Source organism: Taeniopygia guttata, chromosome 6 (genome assembly GCF_048771995.1).
Source record: "Taeniopygia guttata chromosome 6, bTaeGut7.mat, whole genome shotgun sequence".
Classification (NCBI taxonomy): domain Eukaryota; kingdom Metazoa; phylum Chordata; class Aves; order Passeriformes; family Estrildidae; genus Taeniopygia; species Taeniopygia guttata.
Genome location: NC_133031.1, coordinates 30,352,067 through 30,373,978, shown reverse-complemented (window position 1 = coordinate 30,373,978; position 21,912 = coordinate 30,352,067). Strand labels below are relative to the sequence as shown.

The 21,912-nt window shown below is 40.1% G+C and overlaps 1 protein-coding gene across 3 annotated transcripts in view; it reads left to right on the top strand.

The window, feature by feature from the left end:
• SHTN1 (shootin 1) overlaps positions 1–21,912 on the top strand; it is a 54,500-nt gene that overhangs the window by 10,979 nt on the left and 21,609 nt on the right. For all 3 annotated transcript variants that reach the window (XM_030276518.4, XM_030276517.4, XM_072931297.1), the window contains 6 exons: positions 2,443–2,503; positions 6,495–6,589; positions 8,660–8,828; positions 11,331–11,428; positions 12,378–12,459; positions 14,204–14,298. In XM_030276518.4, coding sequence (XP_030132378.4) covers positions 2,443–2,503; positions 6,495–6,589; positions 8,660–8,828; positions 11,331–11,428; positions 12,378–12,459; positions 14,204–14,298 — 600 coding nt within the window. The remainder of the gene's footprint in view (positions 1–2,442; positions 2,504–6,494; positions 6,590–8,659; positions 8,829–11,330; positions 11,429–12,377; positions 12,460–14,203; positions 14,299–21,912) is intronic.

Genomic DNA, 21,912 nt, shown 5'->3' with positions numbered 1-21,912 from the left:
TATTATGAAACATAGTTTATAGGCTTTTTATTTTTGTGTAAATTTCAAATTTTAATCAGTTTAAGTAGTTAAAGAAAATCTCATTTTTTTCTAATTCTAGAAGATAAACTAGGGTATTTTTTGGAAGGACCTGTAACAGCTCTGCTTGCATGGCTCTGATTGCAAGACAGAAGGCAAAGTGTTTTCCATTGATCATTTCAGCAAGGGCAGCAATCTCCCACTCTCCTTTTCTTCTTCTTCTTTCATTCTGAAGCACAGTAGCAGCAAAAGGAAGGTATTGAGAAAACTGCAACTGGGAGCAGGAATTGCTCTGCGGAGACCCAAGCCTAGAGACCCTGATTGTGCAGAGAAATGTCACAGTTATGAGGAGAATAGTCAGCTTGCCGTGGTCCAAATGGAGCTCTCTCTGCAAATAGCACTCGAGGTGAAGTGGAATAGGTCATTTAACTTCCCCTTTCACTGCACAGGGAAAGCTGCTTCGCCTTACAGCCTGCTGCCTGGAGGATTTTAAAAGGAGTTTTTGCTGCCTGGAGGATTTTAAAAGGAGTTTTTCTTGTCATTTGGGATAAGGGTGTGTCTATGTCCTCTACATCAAGGTTTCCATCAGTAGAAAAGTTGTTGACTTCCACAGGCAACAGATGAGATCCTTAAAATGCTAATGTTCATGGGTTTTAAATTGCTCACTTAATGTGCAGTGGGCTGAAAGCTTGCAGTGTGCAGAAAAATCATGTGTGGGTGAAATATGTTAGTGTGGCTCCAGGGTCTTTCTTGGAAAATCCAAGGAGGCAGCAGCTCCCACCAGTTCCCCTTTTGTGGCAGAACTGTGCTCTGCAGAACAGCCAGAAGCACCTTCTGCATCTTTCACTACCTTCTGCTCTAAGACTGCGCTTCTGCCACGAAGGTAACACAAATTTTTGCTGAGGAAACGGAGGGAGGGCAGCGAGCAGCAAGATTCATGCAGAGATTTCCCTTCCCCACCTCTCCTCTGCAAGATTCTCTTCACAGGTTCTTTGCTGACGGGGCCCCATGTGAGTCCTGGTCCGGTGCTGCTTGCTCAGCATGTCTTTGATCTTTCTGCAGCTCTGCCTTGTTTCACAGTCCTTACAGCAGCTGGTGACTGACCTGTCCTCCTACTTAGCCTCTGTCCCTTGAAGCCTCATCAGCCATGCCATGAGAAGAGAGAATTCTTGCTGAGTGCAGCTCCTTTTGCTCCCACGGACAGCCATCAGCTGCCCCTGAGCCAGCACCAGTGGCATCCTCGCCTTGCCCAAGAGCAGATCCTTCTTTGGGTCTCATCCAAGGTCCTCTGTAGCTGATAGAAGAGTTCTCTTGAATTTGGCTGCCTTTGAATCAGACTCTCCCCCTTCTTGTTGCTTAACAGCAGGCTCCTTTCCCGACTAACTCAAAGTGGCTCCTCATGTGGAAAAACTGAAAATCGAGCAAAATCATTTCAGGGTTGGTTTTTTTGGGTTTTTTTGTTGTTTTTTTTTTTTTTAACCCAGTTCTGTTCCAGTGGCCAGCATCCTTGTAATTGGAGTTGCACTGTAAGGAGCTCAGTCACACAGATCTCTTCCAGAAGTTAATTCATGGTCCTAGGTTGATTTATTGCTGTGAACATGCCCAGCCGCATGTGAGGAAGGATGTGTGTGTAAGGCGCCTTGTGTGCCAGTCATACTTCCCCCTGGGTCATGTGCTTTCACACTGTGGGTAATCACTGACTGTGTCTCTTGTGAATTTTACTTATTTCTTTGAGTTCTTCCATTTACTTACAAAATGGGTTTTTCTTAGAGAAATCTATTTAACATCTGTTTTATTCTTTCTTTTTGAAGAAACTGTTCCGTCATAAGATCAGTGATTGCAAGCCTGTGCAGTGTTAGCAATAACCACAAAATTAATAAAAGTAGGTGATGGGAGCTCCTTAAAGCATGAACATGAGTGCCTTTCTCTCTACAAAGCTGAAAGTTTGCTCATGATGTAATGAAATTAAACAGCATGTCCCTGATGATTGGGTTTGAGGTATTCCCTGCACAGGGTGGGTATAGAAATGTAGGCCTCTTTGCTGAGTCTATTTGTGTTAAAGAAACTAGACTTAAAGCCTATTTTTGACATGCAAAGGAGTAGTTCTCCTGTTGGTGTAACATGGATAACTGCTTATATCAGTTTTGGATGATGTGTCCCTTTAAAATATTTTCAGAGTAGCTCTGAATCAGAACCTAAGTCAAGTACAGTGTGCCAGTTTGGCTAGGAAGTACTCTGAGTAATGAATTTTTTATGCATAATTTCCATTGATCTTACATGGCTGAAAGGAAAAAGAAATGCTTTGATAGGCTTCTGTACATTATTGTGCTGGCAATTGATCTGGGTTGATTTTCCATGTTGTGACTGACTGCTAATTAAATAACTGGGATCAGTGTTTCATTTCAATTTTCTCTTTTCCTACAGTGTGACAAAATCAAGCAAGAACGAGATGAGGCTGTCAAAAAGCTGGAGGAGTTTCAGAAAAGTAAGCTGACAATGTCAGTGGGATTTTCTTGATGTAGACAATTATGAACACAGTTCTGCACACTCTGCAGCAGTGTTAAGAATGCTGAGATTCAGGTCCACTTGCTCTTTCTCCTTGAAAACTGAGTTTAAGGAGCTAATCCAGTAAGACTTTGCCCACAGTCAGAATAAATGCTGTTACAGCATTTCTACTCTCTGGCAAGGGTAGTCATTCTCAAGGTGAAAAGTGGTGAAAATACAGTGGTGCAGATGTGGCTGTATCTCACCTGGATTCTGCAAGTGACTTTTGGAATGATGCATGCTTGAAGTGAGTGGGATTTGATGCTGTTGCTGAGATTCATAATAATAATAATTATAATAATGGCAATTATTTTCATGAAGGAGTAATAGTACTGTAAGCATAGACATACCAGGAAAGGTTTTTAGGACTAACTGCTCTCACGTGCTAATTTTTAGAACAAGTTCTTTCTTGCCTGGGCTATGAGAATGTCAATATTCAGTTTTGCACTTTTATGGTAATGGTTCTGTTGAAATCCTATGGTGTCTGGAAGCAACAAAGCACATCTAATGGGAGTGGAAGTATCCTAGTGGAATAGCTCCTTAGAAGAAACAATTACAATGGGACTGTGGTCTGTTACATCTGCTTTGTGCCAGTACAGTGAACTGCACGATGGAGCCTCAGAAATGTGGATGAAGTTAATGCAGGAGAAGGAAATCACATGGTCTGTACTTTTGTGTTACTGTGTTAAAGAGGAATTTGCTCACTTCTGTTTTATAATAGTTGGTGTGATACAATTGTGGAAGATAATCTGAAATCAACAGGAATTGTCTACTACCTTGAATGATCCTAGGTAGCCAAGAATGTTCTCTAAGAAGTACAATTCCTCTGGAAAACGGCTGCCTGTTTTGTTTTTGTTATGATATGAGGAATACTGGAGTGTGGCAGAAAATGTCAAGTAGTTAAGACTTAAAATTTGAGGTAATATTTGATGTTGTAAGATTTTATAGGTTTCTTTTATCTTCCTTTCACATTTTTAAAGGACATACCTTGTAAACATAGTGATAAAATGCCAGGAATATTAGGATTTTAAAGCAATAATAGAGCCCATTATTTAAACGACAATATAAAAGGCAATTATATTGATGAAGAGCTACATTGGCTTTGTGTCTGTGAATAAACTTGGCCTGTACTCAGCTTCTATTTGTTCTCCTGGCATAAACACATATTGTGTGTGATTCCAGTTTAATGGGGCCCCGTTTGTATGCCAAGCAGCTGCATTTTAGGCCCTATTGCGTGATTTCATAGCTCTCTGAAAATTGGTTCTATTGAGCACAAGAGATAGAAGGTGGTGGTGGGGGGGAAAGCTTCAACACACAATCATTTCTTTTCAATTGGAGCCAGCAAGGTTGATGACAACATGACCATTGTGTTATAATGATAAGACCACTAAGGATCTGTACCTCTCATCAAGGCTTTCACACAACAGCAGATACAATTTAATTCACTGCTCTGTCAGCAGTGCTGATACCATTATGCCGTCTGTCTCCACAGTTATAATCACTGTCCTCCGAGAAATGCAGTTGAAATGATCTTGAGCAGTCAAAGAAACTCTCAATTAAGGCTGCCACTTCCAATGTGTCAGATTGTGTCTTATGCACTTGGTACAATTTTCACTTCCAATCCTGTTTATTTACAATGTCTACCAGTAATTATGCTTAACATGTCATTTAGTGAGGGTGCCCCTGCCAAGGAGATTGTTGGGTGCTGCGGTACCATTGAGGGGGAGTTTCTCGCAGTCAATGCCATCAGCGGCTTTTAGTCCCTGATGGGATGCAGTAGTAATGTTGATAATGCAAGTATCGTGCTCATCAAGTCATAATTAGATGCCACTCAAATGTGCCACTTGTAATAACAGTGTTGATTCATGTTTTCTCGGTGACTGCAACTACTAATTAGTTAAGTGGTTTTTGGTTGGCCTGCATTTGCTGCGGATTATTATTACCCCTGAAAAAAACTGTCAAGGTTAGAGATGTTTCAGGCCACTTAGTGCTTCTTTATGAATATTAATATTAACATAATAAGAACTTTGGACAGACTTAGGAAATAATATATTTTTTGTATTTAATTTGGAAAGACTTTTTTCCCCTGAGTTAATCATAATTGCAGGTTAATTAAGTTTAAATGAACCAAGAGTAATCCCTAGTTCTGCCATAAGAGCCTGATCCTTGTTTCCTAACTTTGGCCTTGCTTGAGGCCCTTTGATTTCTGTCTGTAAAATGGGAGCAGCTCTGGATCTCCATTGCTCCCTCATCCAGCTCAAAGCATCTCACTGCTCAAAGCTCCCAGGGCTCAATGGAATAAAACCAGAAGACACAGGGAGACATACTGCCTGAAACTTTTCCTCTCTCAAATTGTATATATTGTATGTAGCAGCTTGTACAACACATTTGGAGCAGATAATTTCTCCATAGGTTAAATGGAAATAAAAAGACAATCCAAGAAAGAAGTCTGGTTGCACTGGTGGTAGAAGACTTCATGTGAATATAGTTTTTAGATCAAGATTAACCAGACACTGCCCTGCCTTTTCTTTTTTGTAGATTTTGGCTCTTTCATGCAGCTGCTCAGCAACACGTGTTGCTGGTTTCCTCTGGTAACAACAAAACTTCACTAATGAAGACTGCAGTTGATATTAAATATAAAGCTACATAAATAAAATTTTTTAATGACCTTCTTTTTCCTATCATGAAGTTTTGTAGTTATTAAGATGACCTCTGTATATCAAAGATGGCTTAAATATCTCTCTTCAGTCTTTGGTCAAAACTCTTGGAAGAGGGCAAGGAGGGTTTTCTACCTGGTGGTATAAAATCCCTAGGTTTTAAAGCTTATCCTGATGAAAAGGAAAGGAAATACTAAGAAAAAAGTCCTCTGTATTTACACTGTATTTTCCAGCCTTTTTCCTGCTCCAAGGTGTTGTTCAGCTCAAGTAGTTCCCTTCTGTGCGTTGAAATCCTGACACCGGGCTGAGAAGGAATTTGTGCCATGCAATGATTTGCAGAATGAGGGTTCAGGCTGCTGTTTGGGATTGGATGAGGGTGCCAGAAGCCAAGGGGGAATTGCATCAATAAGCCTGAGAAATGGAAAACCATTCTTGGGTTTTCTGCTTTGCTCCCCTTTGCAGCCTTAAACCTGTACCTTAGACTTTGAACACTACTAAAGTACATATGTACTGCTGGAAGATGAGTGGAATAGAAAGCTAAAATGTATCTGTACTTTTAAATTCTTTCTGATTCACATTGGTCTCCTATGTTACAAAATGAGATTTGTTTCAGAACTTTTTGGTCACTCTTTTGCCTATCTTTGACAGAGTGATGTGTACCCACCATTGTAATAGGGATTCTCCAAGTGCAGAGGACAGATGTGTCACTTGCTCTTCCAGCTGTGACATCAAATGTACAGCCATGCATTCCAGCTGCAGTAAGCCCAGTTTTGGTTTCAGGGAAGATTTTGTGAGTGTGTTGAAATCTGTGTTGTGAACACTGGAGGTAGGTGAGAACATGGTGCTCATTTTGGGGTCTGCTCAAGCACAGAGAGACTCTGAATGAGAAACAGACCAGAAAGTGAAAAGGAACTTTGTAATACATCTCTTGAGGGATTATCCTAAAGGTGTCATTCTGATTCCTCAAGATGATGATGATGAGTGAGGTTTGTCAAGGAGGCTCCTGCTGGTTTTCTGCTTCCATAAGTTTAGGCTCCTGTCTACAGTTGCCCCTCTAAAGCTGCAAACATGGCTTGAGAGAACTGCTTAAAGACACAACTCAAATATTCAGTGCTCAGAACAGTTCCTATCTATGGAGATTATCTAAGTATGTACTTCCCTGTGTTTGAAATGCTCACAGTGGAAGTTAGCAAAGGGAGATATGCTATTTCTGATCATGGGAGGCATGTGTCAATCTCAGGAAAATACTGACTAATTTTTGAACTCTTTCCTTAGTTTCTCACATGGTTATTGAGGAAGTGAACTGTATTCAGAACCATCTTGAAATTGAGAAGACATGCCGTGAAAGTGCTGAGGCTTTGGCTTCTAAGGTGAGAAGAATTATAGTGATGCTGGGGTTTTTTTGAATCTGTTTACTCACCTGGTTATTTATTTATCTATTTAAAACTTGAGATTGCATGCATGACCCTTGTATGTTTCTGTATAATCTTGTGGAGCTGTGAAATAGTCTGGAAGTGGCAAAAAAATTAACAGCCAGATGCGAGATGCAAGATACCATTCCTGCCTTTTAAGAAAAAAAAAAATACCCATTTTAATGTAGTTTCTATTCTCATGGAGTAGCATCCTGATCTCTAGTTTTCATATGCATTTAGGTTAAATGGAAAATAAGTTTTAGAACTCCTCTGTGTGAAAACAATAATGAGCATTTCAGCATCTAAATCAAATGGAAAAAGTCAACCACTGCATTACATTTCAGGTGATTGTTTATGAAAGCAAAGCAAGGGCAGGGGAAAGGTGACCTCCACTGCTCTGTTGATTGCGTCTAGTCTGATGAATTTAGCAAGTGTGTAATTTTCTATATTCCATCTCATCAGAAGTGCATTATTATTAAAGAATGTTTTTATCTCTCTTATATATTTTTGGTTGTGTAAAATGCATCTGAGCCACTTCATCAGAAAATGGATTACAGCAATTTTGAACCAAATTTCATTAGCAATGCTGACTGCCTTTTTTTTTTTTTTCCTTTTTTTTTCCCCTCCCTCCCCATTCCCTGCCCAAAGTACATCCTTAGATATGGTAAAAATCACACCAGCAAGAAATCACTTTAATTTAGATGCATTAGCAATGTACTTTCTGGAGGTATTTACTTAATTGTTTGCATAATGACACTATATTAGAATTCATAAGATAGACAATCAGCATATGAGTAAGAAAATGAACACATTTATGCAACTTGTCTTCTTCTCTGCACTTTCCCTGTAATGCAGGGACAAGGGCAGTTCAAAGACTTGTTTTTGCTCCGTGGGGCTGTTTGTCTGTGAGCTGACTGCACCATGTAGGGCTCCTCACACCACCTCTCCCCACTTTCTCACTTTCATTCTTTGGGAAGGAGATAAGAAATTCTTGAATAAATCTCCCATGGTTGAAGGGCTGAGGATAAAGTGGATCAGAGATGAATGGTTAGGTAAAAATTCAGGGTCAGATGAACTGTGCAGTGTATATTTTCTCTGAAGATGCGTATTGGAGTTCTGAAGTCTGTGTTGACTTTGGAATGTGATGTGTCATTAGCAGAAAATTGAATTTCATTCTTAAATCTGAGCACAGGGAATACTTGTCTGGAGGGTGGGCAGTGCCCCTGACATTTACCTGAACACCCCGGGGGTGCAGGACAGTGAAAGAAATTATGAGAATTAAACATTTGCAGGGACTCCTGTTCAGTTTTTCTTGATCAAGACAGAGATGCCTTGTAGAATCTCTTCTGTACCATCCACCAACCAGTCTTGTGTTCAGGATCCAGCCCAAAGTGGTTTCTGACTTGTGCTCTGACCCATGAACAATTGGCTCGTGAGATGGCTCTCATCTTATGTATGTTGACTGTACAGGAATGACTCAAAAGAATTTTGAGATAATTCTGTTGTGACTAGGAATACAGTAGTGGTAGTATTTGTAGTTTATAAGCAAAATAAGGCATAGGAGAAGGTAAGGATTTTTATTTAACCAATTGATCCAACTTGGAAAACGAGATGAGCTTTCAGAGGCACAAACTCTTCTTCAGGTTATTCAGCTGGGACTCCTGGCACGCATTTAAAGGTGAGGAGCTGAAGCAGCTGTCACAAAGCCTGTGTAGCATTAAGCCAGCTTGATAGTTGATTGAATTTATTTAAACCTACACAGTACTTATTAAACAGAAGTAGCAGAGAGGAAAAAAGACATGGATAAAGTATCATGTTGAATTCAAGCCTCTCAGAGGAAAAAGTGGATAAGCACTCCATCTTCAGACCATTCTAATGTTGAATGGAACTTAATCTGATGTTTCTTTTGCCTTTGTTCGAGAAATCTTTTAATGATAAAGGACAAAAAATAGTTGACTTTTTTTCCTTGCCCAGCAGCTTAAAGACAGCCTAACTAGCTTCTTACTGTTTCTACTTCTCACCTTTCAGCTGAACAAAGAAAATAAAACCTTGAAAAGAATTAGTATGCTTTGTATGGCCAAACTGGGCCCAGAAATTATCACTGAAGAGATTAACATCGATGAGGATGAATCATCCACGGATACAGAAGCTACCTCTGGGTCATGCAGCTCTGTGCAATGTCAGCAGCAAATAAAAGGTGAGCATTTTGCTGATCCTACACCAGCTGTGAGGCAGAAGTTGTCTGAAGAGCAGCAGTGTTGGTTTGGACCAGAGACTGGTCTTGTTCCAAGTCCTGCTTCTGGGAGTGGTCAGAATCAAAGGTTTTCCAGCAATGACTAAAAACATGGTGGGCTGGTAATGTGTAACATAAATGGTATAGCCTGCAGAGGACATTAAATGCAATAGGAAAATGAGATCTACCCAGCTAAGAGAGTTCAATGCTACTGAATCAGTAAAAGAAACATTTCCTAGAACCCTTTAAAAAATAAAAGTGAAGTAGAAGGACAAGTTTACTCTCAACTGCAATGTCATTATTTCAGAGCTTGTCAGACAGAACTCTCCATTTCTGTTTCCATTATGATGTTCCTTTGTGTGCACAAACTTCATTCATGTTCCAGAGCTATTACCAAACAAGCAGCCTAAAGAGGGACTGGTTGTACTGGGTAAAAAATCAAAGCTGAAGAACATTGAAATATATTGATAAGACAGATCTGTGCTTTTATTTTTCCCCCCAGAAATTTCTGGTTCTTTTTTGAAACACAGTTAATATTTCCATTGTCCAAAATCAGCCTGATTTCTCATCCCTGTGATGAAGTCATTGTGATTTTCTATATTATTGTGTCATAGTTGTGACAAGCTTAAGTGTTTACCTTCTTTAAGAAAAGGCTTTCACATTTTATTTGGTTGTAACTTGGAGCAGCACATAGTGTTTAAGAACAACTTCTTTGAACTTTCAGTTTGACCTTGTTAATTGTCTTTTTGAATGCAGCAGCCGCAGTGGAGTGGTACAAAGTATCACTGAGGAAAAATTGGGTGTGTTGTAAAAATGCTTGTGCAACAATCCCACTGAAGAAATAGGGTGTCATAGTACCCTTCTGTAATCAGTTTTCCATCCTCTAGATGTAGGAAAAGGCAGTGAATGGTGGGATGCACACCATGCAACCCATCTGAATGGGAAATGAGACTTTGGAATACCATCTGCCTTTACTGGAGAAAGGTGTCAAGAATATATTTAGAGAATAAACACTGGCTGCAGATCAGATGGGAGGGTAGCAGGGTCAAATTAGAGAAATTTTGAAGAAAGGTTTTGATGTATCTGCTTTCTGTCTTGATGAACAATTCATTAGAGCATGAAAAGTGGTATTTTGGGGATCTTCAGGTCCTTTAGCCTTCTCACCATTCAAGAAAGGATTGGATGTTTCTTGGAATGATTCTTCCCTCCCACCACTTTTCTGTAAGGATACACAAATAAGGTAGTAAAACCTGAGGCTCTCTGTGGTATGTGGATATGCTTTCTTCTCTGCGTAGTGAGGTTGGTATATGTATTGTAAAACCAGAATTAATCCAAGTCCCATAAATTTCAGGGAGACTTTTTTTCCCCATTAATTTCTCTGGAGAGCACTAATCCATAAAATGGACAAGGTGTATCAAGAATCTTCTGGCAAAACAGGTCTTTTTATTTACTTTAGAAAGTGTATGCTTTTAATTTAGAGGACAATAAATCTGAGGCTCCAGAACTGGGAGGGGGGATGCTGGTGTAGAATGGGCATTTTCAAGATGTGAAATCTACCAGAATGACATCCAGCATGTCATCATCATCTGCAATTGATTAGCCACAATTTTCTCAACTTGTGGCTGGTATTCAATGAACAGCAGTGCTGTGAAATACAGGAAGCAGGTGGGGAATGAGAGCACTTACTAAAGCTAATATATATCAATAAATTTTGATTTTTGTGGTGATTTTATGTTAACCTAAACCTTGATATATTATGTATGCAAACTGATCTCCTGTTAAGAAGTGATTATAATCAAATGTTTTATTCCATTGTGAATTTAATTTATTTCATATTTTAATAATTAAGGAACAAAAATTCTGTGGGGAAAATTACAAGCATTAGCTCTTCCATCAGTAAAGGTTATATTCTGACTCTGTTCACATAATGTTACAAAGGCTATAAATTGGCAGCTGTTCAGGACAATTTCTTCTGTGAAAACCTCCCAAGTATTAACTGCCTGTTGTTTTGTTTATTTCCCTTGTGACAAGAACTCACGATCCAAAAAGAATTGAAGTGCATTAATTTGTTTTAAAGGATGCTTCTTAAAAATTGCTTTCTGCCGCCTCCATACCAGAGTCACTGTGATGTGACAGTCTCAAGAGCAGGACTGAGGACCCTCTGTGGTGACAGGATTTGCCACGTTATAGCAGGAAATGAATCATTCAAAATGCAAATAAAGGCAGCAGGACTGAACAAGGAGCTTACCTCAATGGAGTAAATATGAAACTGTGGCCCAGTTACAGATCTGTTACCTGACACTTATGCAAAGCTCATAAATTATTGAGGATGTTCCTTGATTACAAATGATGCTTGATATGTAGTTCAGGTGTTTCATACTCAGCTGTACTGGCATTGCTGTGACATTTCCTTTGTTGTTGTTTTTCAAATAAAATATATTCTTCATTTCCTTCCTCAAACTGTAGAGCTACGAGATCAGATCGTATCTGTTCATGAGGAAAAGAAGACCTTGGCCATTGAACTGGAAAACCTGAGGTGCAAACTTGCAGAAGTAATTGAAGAAGTATGTATTGTACCATGGAAGGCGAGACCATGTTAGTGTGGAGTCTGTCCTTTCTGTAACTTTTAGCTTATTTTGCTAAAAACACTCAGTTGTGAAGTTAATTGAATACTGTCTAATCTCCAGTCCTGCCAGTGATGGATCACTCAGGGCATGTCCCTGGAAAGGAAGGGTCACAGTCCAGTCTGCCACTGCAGCTGGCACATGACTTCTCCTTACCTGCTTGATCTGTTCTAAAGCCCATATTACAACTGTTACCTCCCTTTCCTGACAGCTCCTCACCCATCACAGCCTGCAGGGGTTTTTTTGGATTTCCTTAAACTCATAGATGTGTAAGAAATACTTTTGTAGGATACGTAGTTTAATCACTGGTCTACTTCATTGAGTTTATCCTTAAGTTCAGCCATTGGCAGTGCTGTGTCATGATAATTAGACCAGCAAATTGGCTTTTCAAGCCAGCAGTTTCATTCCTGCTTGAAAACTGGATAAGCCATGTACTGATGCAAATCAGGACTTAGTGCTCTTCCTGTCTGTGCAACACTTGCATTCAGAAAGACACAGCTGACAGCACTTGGACAATAAACAGAGCCCAGGGAAAAAAACCCAAAAACTACCAAAACAGGGGTCTGACTATATTAAAATGCAAACAGTCAACTTTTCAACCAGGTGCTATGACACTTGGTCCTGAAAGGTTCCAAAGATCATGTATTTGCAGCTGTGACTGGAATGTGCCATGGGAGGATTAGTTCATAACCTTTTTATGACATCTGTTACAACATCTGTAAGGTGGAGTAAAAATGCTTTCCATCCAAGTGGAAACCCCAGCATCAAGCCAAACCTAGGAAACAGAGCTACTTACAGCAAAATACTGCTTGAATTATCTATGTGCTGTGTGCCTTGTGCCATTATCTGAAATGCTCTTGGTTCTGATGTGCTCTTTATAATTTTCTAGGTAAATAAGTTGAAAGAAGAAAAGACTGTTTTGACGACCGAAGTTAATAAGCAGCAAAAACTGTTGGAGAAATGTAACAGAGGTGTGTAGTCTCAGCAGGTTCTCTAAGAGTTTGCTGCATCCTTTGCAGAAGCTGCAGAGCTTTTCTGTTGCAGTACAAAGAGTAGGTTACAGCACAGTGACTGTGGTCCAGATCTGACACTCAACCTGATGGCTGCAGGCACTCCCATCAACTCATGGACTGTTCCAGACTCTCTGTACTCCAGGAAAATGTGACAGTGTGAATAGCAGGTGTTACGTGGGAATATGGAAACCTTTTCCTGTGTGCTACAAGTGGGAAACCAGGGCAGGGGCACAGTCCTTCACAGAAATGGGGTTTGAACCATAATCTCCTGCTTTCCTAAATCATTACACCAGTCTTCCTTTTTGTGGGGATGCAGCTTCTAATTTTGGATGTCTAAGGTCTTGGGAGCAACTTGTTTTATGTTCAGAGGATGATGAGAAAAAGGCAGGAGTGCTAGAATGTGAAAAATAAGATTTCCAACTTAGGGAAGAAAATAATGGATTTTCCTTTACTGGAAGAGAAGAGAGGTAAAACCAGGGCAGGGAAAGACTAAAAAGAGACATGGTTCAAAAAAGGAAAGCTTTTGCTTAATGAAGGTGATTGCTTCTACATGAGTAATAGTTGATCCCAAAGAAGTTTAGAGGAGAGAGAAAATTTTTTAGTTTTTAGATTATTCTGCCATTTCCTCTTGTTGCTTACTAAGCCTTAAGAAATTAAAAATTGTTTGGTAAAAAACCTCATTGAGTGTTTTCCATTTTCATGAAGTGGCTGAGATATGGTAAGCTTACAGGATATCCTGTAAGCTTTCTTCAGGTGTCCATCTCTTAACCCTTCCATATGTCTGCATTTCTTAACCTGTGACAGGCTGTACTTGAAGGCTCTTACAACACCAAACTTTGGTACAGTTGATTAAACAGCTTAGCTTGAAGATTTTGATGGGATAGTGTGGCAGATGAAAATTTTTCTGAAAAATTTTCTTTTTTATAAGCATTATAGAAAGATCCACCCTTAGTTTTACATTTGCCTGTTTTCCTGGAAGGAAGTGTTAAATTAAAGCAAGTTTTTTTTGGGTTTTTTTTGGTTTTTTTTTTTTTTTTGTGTGTGTGCATGAAGTAAGCTACCAAAGTATTCAATTCCTCCTGTATCCTGTGTTTATGTAGTGCTGTGTTGGAGCTGTGCACTCCAGTGCATTTCAGTCAGAGTTGATGAATTGATTGTAAATCTTTCTAAGTATCTGGGTTGCTTGTTGGATATTTTTGTGTTTGTGGTGGTTTTTTGTTTATTTGTTTTTTTAAGTTAGCATCACCTTGAGAGTCAGGTATGCTGGGATGTGTATCCCACTATCTAAATTACCACTTACTGTACTTACCTTTAAAAAAATGTTGTGCTCATCTCCAAACCAGGTAAATAAATATTAATTTCTCAAGAATAACATAATCTTTGATAGATTCAGCAAAGCTCTTTTGAGGCAAAGAGAAGCAAAATCTGGTCTGTGGTACTTGATGCCTGTTACTGGAGATTTTGAGTCAGAAGAGGAGGAGTATTACTCTATTTAGAAGATAAGTAATTGTGTATATAAGTGGTGAGGTTTAGGACAAATACTGCAAAGCAGGTTGCATATGAAAATGTAAAACTAGGTCATGCTGTCAGTCAAGGATCCATGGTACTGGGGAATAGCAGCTTATCTGGGTACATCAAACAGTACTTCATCTTTTGATCTGTTCCACTTCTCCTTCTGATCTTGTTTAATTCATATAAACAGTGTCTGTGCTGGCAGTAGAGGAATATGAAGAGCTTCATGAAAACTTTGAGCTGGAAAAAAACCTGCGGAAGAAGGCAGAGTCATTTGCACAAGAGGTGAGTAGTCAAGGGAAAAATTAAGACATTGCAGGTGGGCAAAACTTTACCAGCTTGGATGACTTGATTTCAGTTTCCAGCTCTCCTCCAGCCACAGAGACTACTCAGGTAACATCTGTATTTCATCCATAAAAACGAGCTTACTGTTTCAACAAGCATTTATGAAGCACTTATGAATTATTCATGCAGTCTTACCTATGCTCCCTTTCAAGGCAAGGCTTTAAATTTGTCATGGACTTAGTTTGCTACAACATCCCAGTGTGGAATATGTAGTGGTTGGAACTGGGAGGGATTAGCTGTCTTTCTAGTGATATTATTTGAAGGACTCTTTTTTTTATTCCTGAAAAACATGTGGACTCCTAGAAAAGGTGTTGAAAACTACAGTATCAATTGAGGGACACATTTTGAAAGATTGTATTGAAAGTACTTTTTGTAATTGACTAATGAGCTGACAGGCAACTTATGTACAATGCCAAAGAAATGCTGATTATTTGTATACAGATATTTATTGGGTTTTGTCATTATTTAATTGTTGCCTCTTTCAGAATATGGGCCACTGTTGGTGCAGACTGTCAGTGTAGCTGCTCACTTGAAGGTTTTAATTCCATAAAGTTCTCTTATCCAAAATGGAATCACTACAGCAGTGAACTCAATGCTTGCATTATGCTTCCCTTTCTGTACCTGCTTGTCTTCCTGTGGTATTGTGCTGCTCAGAAAGACTTTTAGAACAGTTCTTAAATACATGACCATATGACAACAAAGGCGTTGCTGATTCACGTTTGGAGAACCAATATTTAAAATTCCTTTAAAAACCTGTTATCATTGGCCTAGTTTCACACTGATGGTGTCCCTTGAGTGACCTGAGACATTAGACAGGCTCTGGCCACAACTGCCTCCACAGCAGCACAGCTTTCTGCTCGAGTGAGGCTGTGTCAGCTTCCTCTCACAGGGATCGTGCTGCAAGGTCACAGCTGTGTTTGGAGAGCAAGGTTTTCTAGGATGTGCTTACAGTAGTTGTGTTTGGATTATGCTAAGGATGTTCAGGGATTTTCTGCCTGCTTTCATTAGCCTGTTTTCTCTGTCTCTATAAAATGTTTCTTTAAACCTCAAAATTTCTGCTGGATTTTCGCTTGGATTTTGCAAAAGCCACAGTAGTTGGTTGTGATAAGCTGTGCAGTGTCAACAGAAGGAAGAGCTTTGAATAAAAAGCAACCCTGCATGTGCAGTGCTTTGTTCTTGATTTGTTTGGAGCACTTGGAGAAAGGAAAAAGACTCCAAGTAATGTGGCTGTCACTGCAGCTGAAAAATGGCACATCTCAGTGTATTGTATTAGTGCTTGTGATGTCTCAAACAGCCAAATGTGAGTTTTAGCTCAGTCAAATTCAGAACTGCAGCCTGTGGAGGTGTCTGTGTGGTGCTGGGCATGTTGTCTGTCCAAGGGGCTGAAGCACATTAAGTTTCATGGTGTGGTTAGCCCATGCACTCAGCCCCAGCCCTTTCCCCATGGCATGGCTTCGTCTTCTGTCTTTGCATTACAGCTGCCCTGGCAGGGACCAGGGGAGTGGCTGGTGGGGGCTGCTTTTCAAAGGATGCCCTTGGCCTCCTGCCCTTCTGACAGGTGAGGAGGATTCTGCACAGATCAGGAGCACTTGGGAGTGCAGGTGTGAGAGGGAAGGGCAGGTGAGCCTGCGTGCAGAAGCGAGCACAGATGGGGGAGAGCAGAAACACGGAGCAAGAGAGGGAGGGAGCAGGCACATATAGGAGTGAGGGAACACTTGAAAATCAGAGCTTTTGATTAAAATTAAAAAAAAAAAAAAAGCCCAATACAGCTTTAATTATAGTCATGCTGCTGGCACCACCATAATATATATTTAATTAATCAAAAGTGATCCAACTTCAAACATTAGAATTCATGCTCTTTAGAGATTCTAAAGAAACTGAGTAAATATTGTCAGCCGTGGTGTGGAGAGGGGGAAGGAAGAGGAGAGAGGTTTTGAAGTGAGTCACAATCCATTGTGAAAGGTACAGGAATCTGCATAAAAGAACTAAATAAATAGAGTGTGTAAGGGGCGGAGGCATGGAAAAATCTGTACCTACCTGAATAAAACAGGGTTGTTAACACAGGAATCTTGGCAAGCTTAACCAGAATTCTAGTGTCAGGTTTTAAGAGACACTTGAAGATCTCTTAGCTGTTTGTGAAACAGTTTATAAGAAAACAAAGGAAGGCAGAGAGTATCTTGAAGGCCATTGCAATAATATAGAGGTAGCCCTGAAAAGCACTCTCCCACAAAGATGAGCAAAATACAGTACATGCAGCCAAAGCAAGCCAAAAGCAGAAGAACACAGTGTGAGAAGCAAATTGAAACTCTTAGCCATGCAAAATTCTCATGAGTTTAACAAAATAATCTTGCATAAGTGATTTATTAAACATACATCCTGTCCTGAAACAGTATTTTGTAAAGTGATGTTGGTGTTTAAGCCCAGCTTGGCAACTCAGCCCCACACAGCTGCTTGCTCACTTTCCCCCAGTAGGATGGAGGAGCAAATTGGAAGTTAAAAATGGGTTAACAACTCATGGGTTGTGATAAAGACAGTTTCCTAAGTAAAGCTAAAGCTGCACCCAAAAGCAAAGCAAAACGAGAAATTAATGCACTGCTTCCCATGGGCAGACAGATGCTCAATCTCCAGGAAAGCCGGGCTCCATTAGGTACAACTTGGGAAGACAAACACCATCACTCTGAGTATCCCCCTCTTCCTTCTTCTTCCCCCTGCCTTACATGCAGAGCATGATGCCAGGTGGTCTGGGCAATAGTTGGGCTCAGCTGTCCTGGCTGTGTCCCCTCCCAGCTTCTTGTGCTCACTCACTGTGGGAGGGAGGGGCAGAAAAGGCCTTGACTCCATGCAAGCCCTGCTCAACAATAATGAAAATATCTTTCTGTTATCAATGGTGTTTTCAGCACAAATCCAAAACACAGCTCCATACCAGCTACTGTGAAGAAAATGAAATCTTCCAGCCAAAACCAGCAGAAGTGAATGGTTTATTATTAGTGTATGCTGGTGGAGAGGGAATTCCTGCACCTCAAGTGCTCTGGAAATCTCATGGAGAAGAAGCAGTGTGCTCTCAAAGTTGACATTGAGCTGATTTTCTCCCTGCCCTCTGTATCTTGGACAAACAGAAATGAAGTGTCAAACTGCTGAGCAGTTTGTTGGGGTTCCTTTCACTTCTGAGGCTCGTGCAGGCTTTTTGCTCAAAATGCACAGCTGGAAAAATAAGATAAAGGTTCCCAAGTGTTTATGGTAGCCTGTAAAACAGTTTGCAGTTACAAAGTTGAAAGGCTGCATTGAGAGGAAATATGACCCAGATGAATTAAAACAATTCAGTGAATCTCTAATGTGCATCTTTCATCTTTTCATTGACTTTCCCTCCTCAATGCTTACACCGTCCTACAGCTGTTTGTGCTTTTAAGTAACTATTTCACAATAAAATGTGTGTATTTAACTTGTTTTTCCTCAAAATACCTACGTCCCATACCTGGGCCAGTGCACAGCTGACTTACTTACACTGGGAGTGAATCTTCCCATGTTGAAAGATAAAAGGTGACTGTCAACTTGGGGAAAATCATTGTCACTCTTAGCAGGTGTCTGAACTACTCATGAGGTTGAATGCAATGGGTTTGGTTATCTTGATGACATGAGCTCCCAAAGACCTCTTCCTGAGATGCATTTGTGACCTTTTGGGTTAATTTGTGAGCATTTTTGCATTAACATATTACATCTGTGAGTGGATACTGCAAAACTAGCACTGGGGAAGCAACTCTGTGTCTGCAAGTGCCACGCTCTGTGCTTTACCCAGGATAGTTCAACTGCAACTGGTATCTGGAGATAATTAATTTGCAGTCCAGCTGACTGAGCTGGATTTAATAATTAAAGAGACATAAGTGGTTAGTACTTGAATTCTCCTGAGCTTGGATGTTACCACTTTTGAAGCATGATGTAATGCTAATTTGCTTCATCAAGCTTTTTCCTAGGAAGAGGCTTGGGGAATGGTAACAGATGTATGCTCCAGGAAACTCTTTGGTCTCTTTCTCTTTCCCTCCCATCTCTTTTTGTTCAGGCAATTAATCTATGGGGGGAAAAAAGTGAAGATGTTTCCTCCTTTTTCATGTGGTTTATGATCTGAATCTATTAGATGGTGTCTAGATGCTGTAAGGCTTGTGAGCATTATAGAATGTATCACTATGCTTCTGCCATGACAAAAAGAAAACTGCAGGAAATTAAGAAATAAATAACAATAGAGATTATATTTTCCCTGTATTTTGTGCAGTTACGCCTCATAAGTGAAGAATGAGTGCTGTAGTTTGAGAAACCCTTTTGTACAGAACAGGCTGGTAAAATAAATAATGCTCTGTATTTAAGGAAGTCACATTGTTGATGGGAGTACAGTCTGCTCACACTCAAAAGTACATGCTCCAAGCACCTTTGTGGTGAGAAGCAAATGATGGACAAAAATAGGCTTAACTCATCTACTCCAGTTCTTCCATTCTGAACTGAATTAGACCTCTTCTTTTGAGCTACAAAACTTAAAAATGCTGCAGTTTGTAGCTCTTTCAAAACAGTCCCTTCAGAAGCAGCCTGGCAATTAACCTGGTAACTAAAATCAACTGGATGTTATCTTTATTGATCAGAAATATTATGAACCATCTATGAGTGACTCTTGGCTGTCCATATTATGCTTATGTCCTTTTTCATGGTCACACTGCTCACTTAATACAACTAGATTAGACTTTGACTCCACTAAGAGTTAATTTTTTTTTCCCCTGATTAGCCATTGAACTAAAAACCATACCTGGAGTTGTATTTTAATCCTAATTTTAGAGCCACTTAGTGCCCTGTCAAGCCATAATTAGACATGATCACTCTGTCCTGCCCATCGAATAAAATCTTTCAAACAGCCTATTCTTTTGGGGAGATACAAATACCTTGGTCCTTCCTCTCTTGGGACTTGGTTGAGGTCTGAACCCAAGCTGTAAGGCTTTGGGGTACACGTAATGCAGAAGGATCAGCTCCTGTAACCTGTGACAGATGTGAATGGTAACCCCTCTGTGCCTCACCGATTCCTCACTGAGTTGTGGAGGGGATGGGGCAGTGCTGCTGAGGATTGGAAAAAGGACCAGCTGCTCAGTTGAGTGATGTTCTCTTCTGACACCTCTTTGACACTTCCCAAGTTTGACTCTGCCTTGCTACTTGCCTTTTTTTTACTCTATAATGGAGAGCATGCCACTGATTTTTATTTTACTTCATGCAACCATTGATTACCTTATTAGAACAACACCTGCTGTATTGGGACATTTTTTCTCCCTTAAACTGTAACTAAGACAAAAAGGTTATTGCTCAAATACCCAAGGATATATAGATGGAAGTGCAGCCTCACATGGATATTAAAGAATTTCCTTTGTAGTTGTTTTGCTCCTGGGAGAAGCGTTAGTTGAAAAGTATCCAGTTTTATCCTGAACCTTACTTGAACAAGGGTTGGTGGTCCCAGGGATTTGACACTAACAGAGTTGCTTTCTAACTTTTTTAATGAGGAAGAATTCCTTTTTCAGCCCTGCTGTAAACAAAAAACAGCTGTAGGAGCGCTCTCTTGGGTAAGGGCCTAGAGCAAGGGGCTGAGAACGAGCCATGGCCTCACTGATGTCGAGGGAAAAACCTTCTCTTCTTTTCACCCCCTTCTTTCCACCTCCATAGCTCTTGTGAAAACTGCTGATGGAAAGTGGCCAGATCCCAGATTTCCTATACCTTGGAGCTTCTCTGTCTGAATTCAGGGAGAGGAAGATACATAACTGCTTTGCACAACAATTTTAAAAATGAGACTGATAGGTATAAGCAAACTGTTTTTCTTTGTGGTCTGCCTTCAGCTGCAGGCGTGGTTTTCAGTAGATTCCTGCACAATTGACTTGTGTTTCCAGCATTGATTGGGATGCTCTGCAGATAATTGTCTAGCAGGTGGCAAAGTCGGAACTAATCCATCAATTGGTTAAATTCCACCTAGTCCAAATAATCTTGTTAGTAGCTGTTTTGCCTTTTCAGCAGTCACTTTAATTAATATTCAGGGTTGTTCAGACAGTCAGGTTTCCGCCTTGCTGAAGCAGGAATAGATTTTTTTAAATTTTAAGTTAAAATTAATTTGCAAGGGTCTTTTTTGTCCTATGTCAAACAATGCAGCCTCCAAAAAACTTGGAATCAGTACCACCAACTTGCTTGACACAACTGTCCTGTCTGGTTTTGTTCTTTCCTCTTTGAATATGTTGGCACTTAGAGAAATTATGTAAGTAACTTCTGAGATGGTTTGGACTCCCCATGAGAATTTGGTTCCCATGTGTCTTCTTAAAAATTATTCTGTGATGTTGAAGATACTTTCATATTTGTGAGCAGGAAAATATTTCTAATATCACTAAAGCTAATTGAAAATGCAGGACTTCATGTGAAAGCTTCTGAATGAAAAGCTTCTGAATGAACAAGTTTTCATCCAGATCTTCAAAAGGATTCTTATCATTTTGTTGCAGAAGAACATGAAACAAAGTGAATATGAATTTTCTACACTTGGTGAAGTATCTGCTCAAGTTGAAGAAATCAAGTTGCTCCACTTGATTTCTTCTTGTTTTGGCAGCTTTCTCCTCCCTCAGGCTGGAACAACTCTGGTTGGATTTAGTGGCAGAAACTTGGTGAATAAAAATCTGGAATTGATCACCTTCAGCTGTTTTTCAGATTGAAAAAAAAAAAAATCCAGGTTTTCAGTTTGCTTAGAAAGTTCGCAGTGGGTAAACTGTGATGTTTGCTGAAGTTGGCTTCTGAGAGGGGTTGCTTTCTGTCAGGGTTAAATAACTTCTGGGAGTGACTTGACAGGAACACAAAAAACTTTTGAGACAGTATTGAGTTGTTTTGCAGTGATTTAGATTGTACTTTCTCAAGTATAATGTTCAAAGATGCTGTTTCTTTTAGGAATATGAAGTGTTAAATGATTGAGTTGCAGTACAAAGGCAAAACTTTATGGATTGCTGTGGGTAGCTTTGATTCTAAAATTCTTTTGCCATTGAATTGTCTTTGCCACAGCCCTACTAGTAAAAGATAACCTAATCATAAATGGGTTTGACTGGCAGAATTTGAGGACAGAGAGCTGATGTCCAGTGCACATTTGACTTTGCACTGTCAGCAGTTTGTTCCTGTTTGCTATATAACAAAGTGCCCACGTTCATCATTTCCTCTCCATCAAATGCTTCCAGTCCTTTGCTGCCTGCCCCCGTGGCAGAGCTTTGCCCAGTGGAGTGTTCACTGCAGGTTTTATTGGTTTTGGGGCTGCATCAGTTGACTCCTCCTGGCATGCAGGGTCACACAGGCTGCCAGGGGAGGGAAAAGTTCAGCACGGTCAGTGGTTTTCTTGCTCTGTCTGCACACAGCTGCTTGCTGGGAAGGCTCAGCTGAAGTGTTTGTGCAAAGAATGCTTGCCACAAGCATCAGCTCATACTTAATATCTAATTGTATTAAAAGAAATAAATCACAGAGCATTGCAGTGGCACCAGAGGGGAAGAAACCACATGTCATATCTGTAATTCTGGT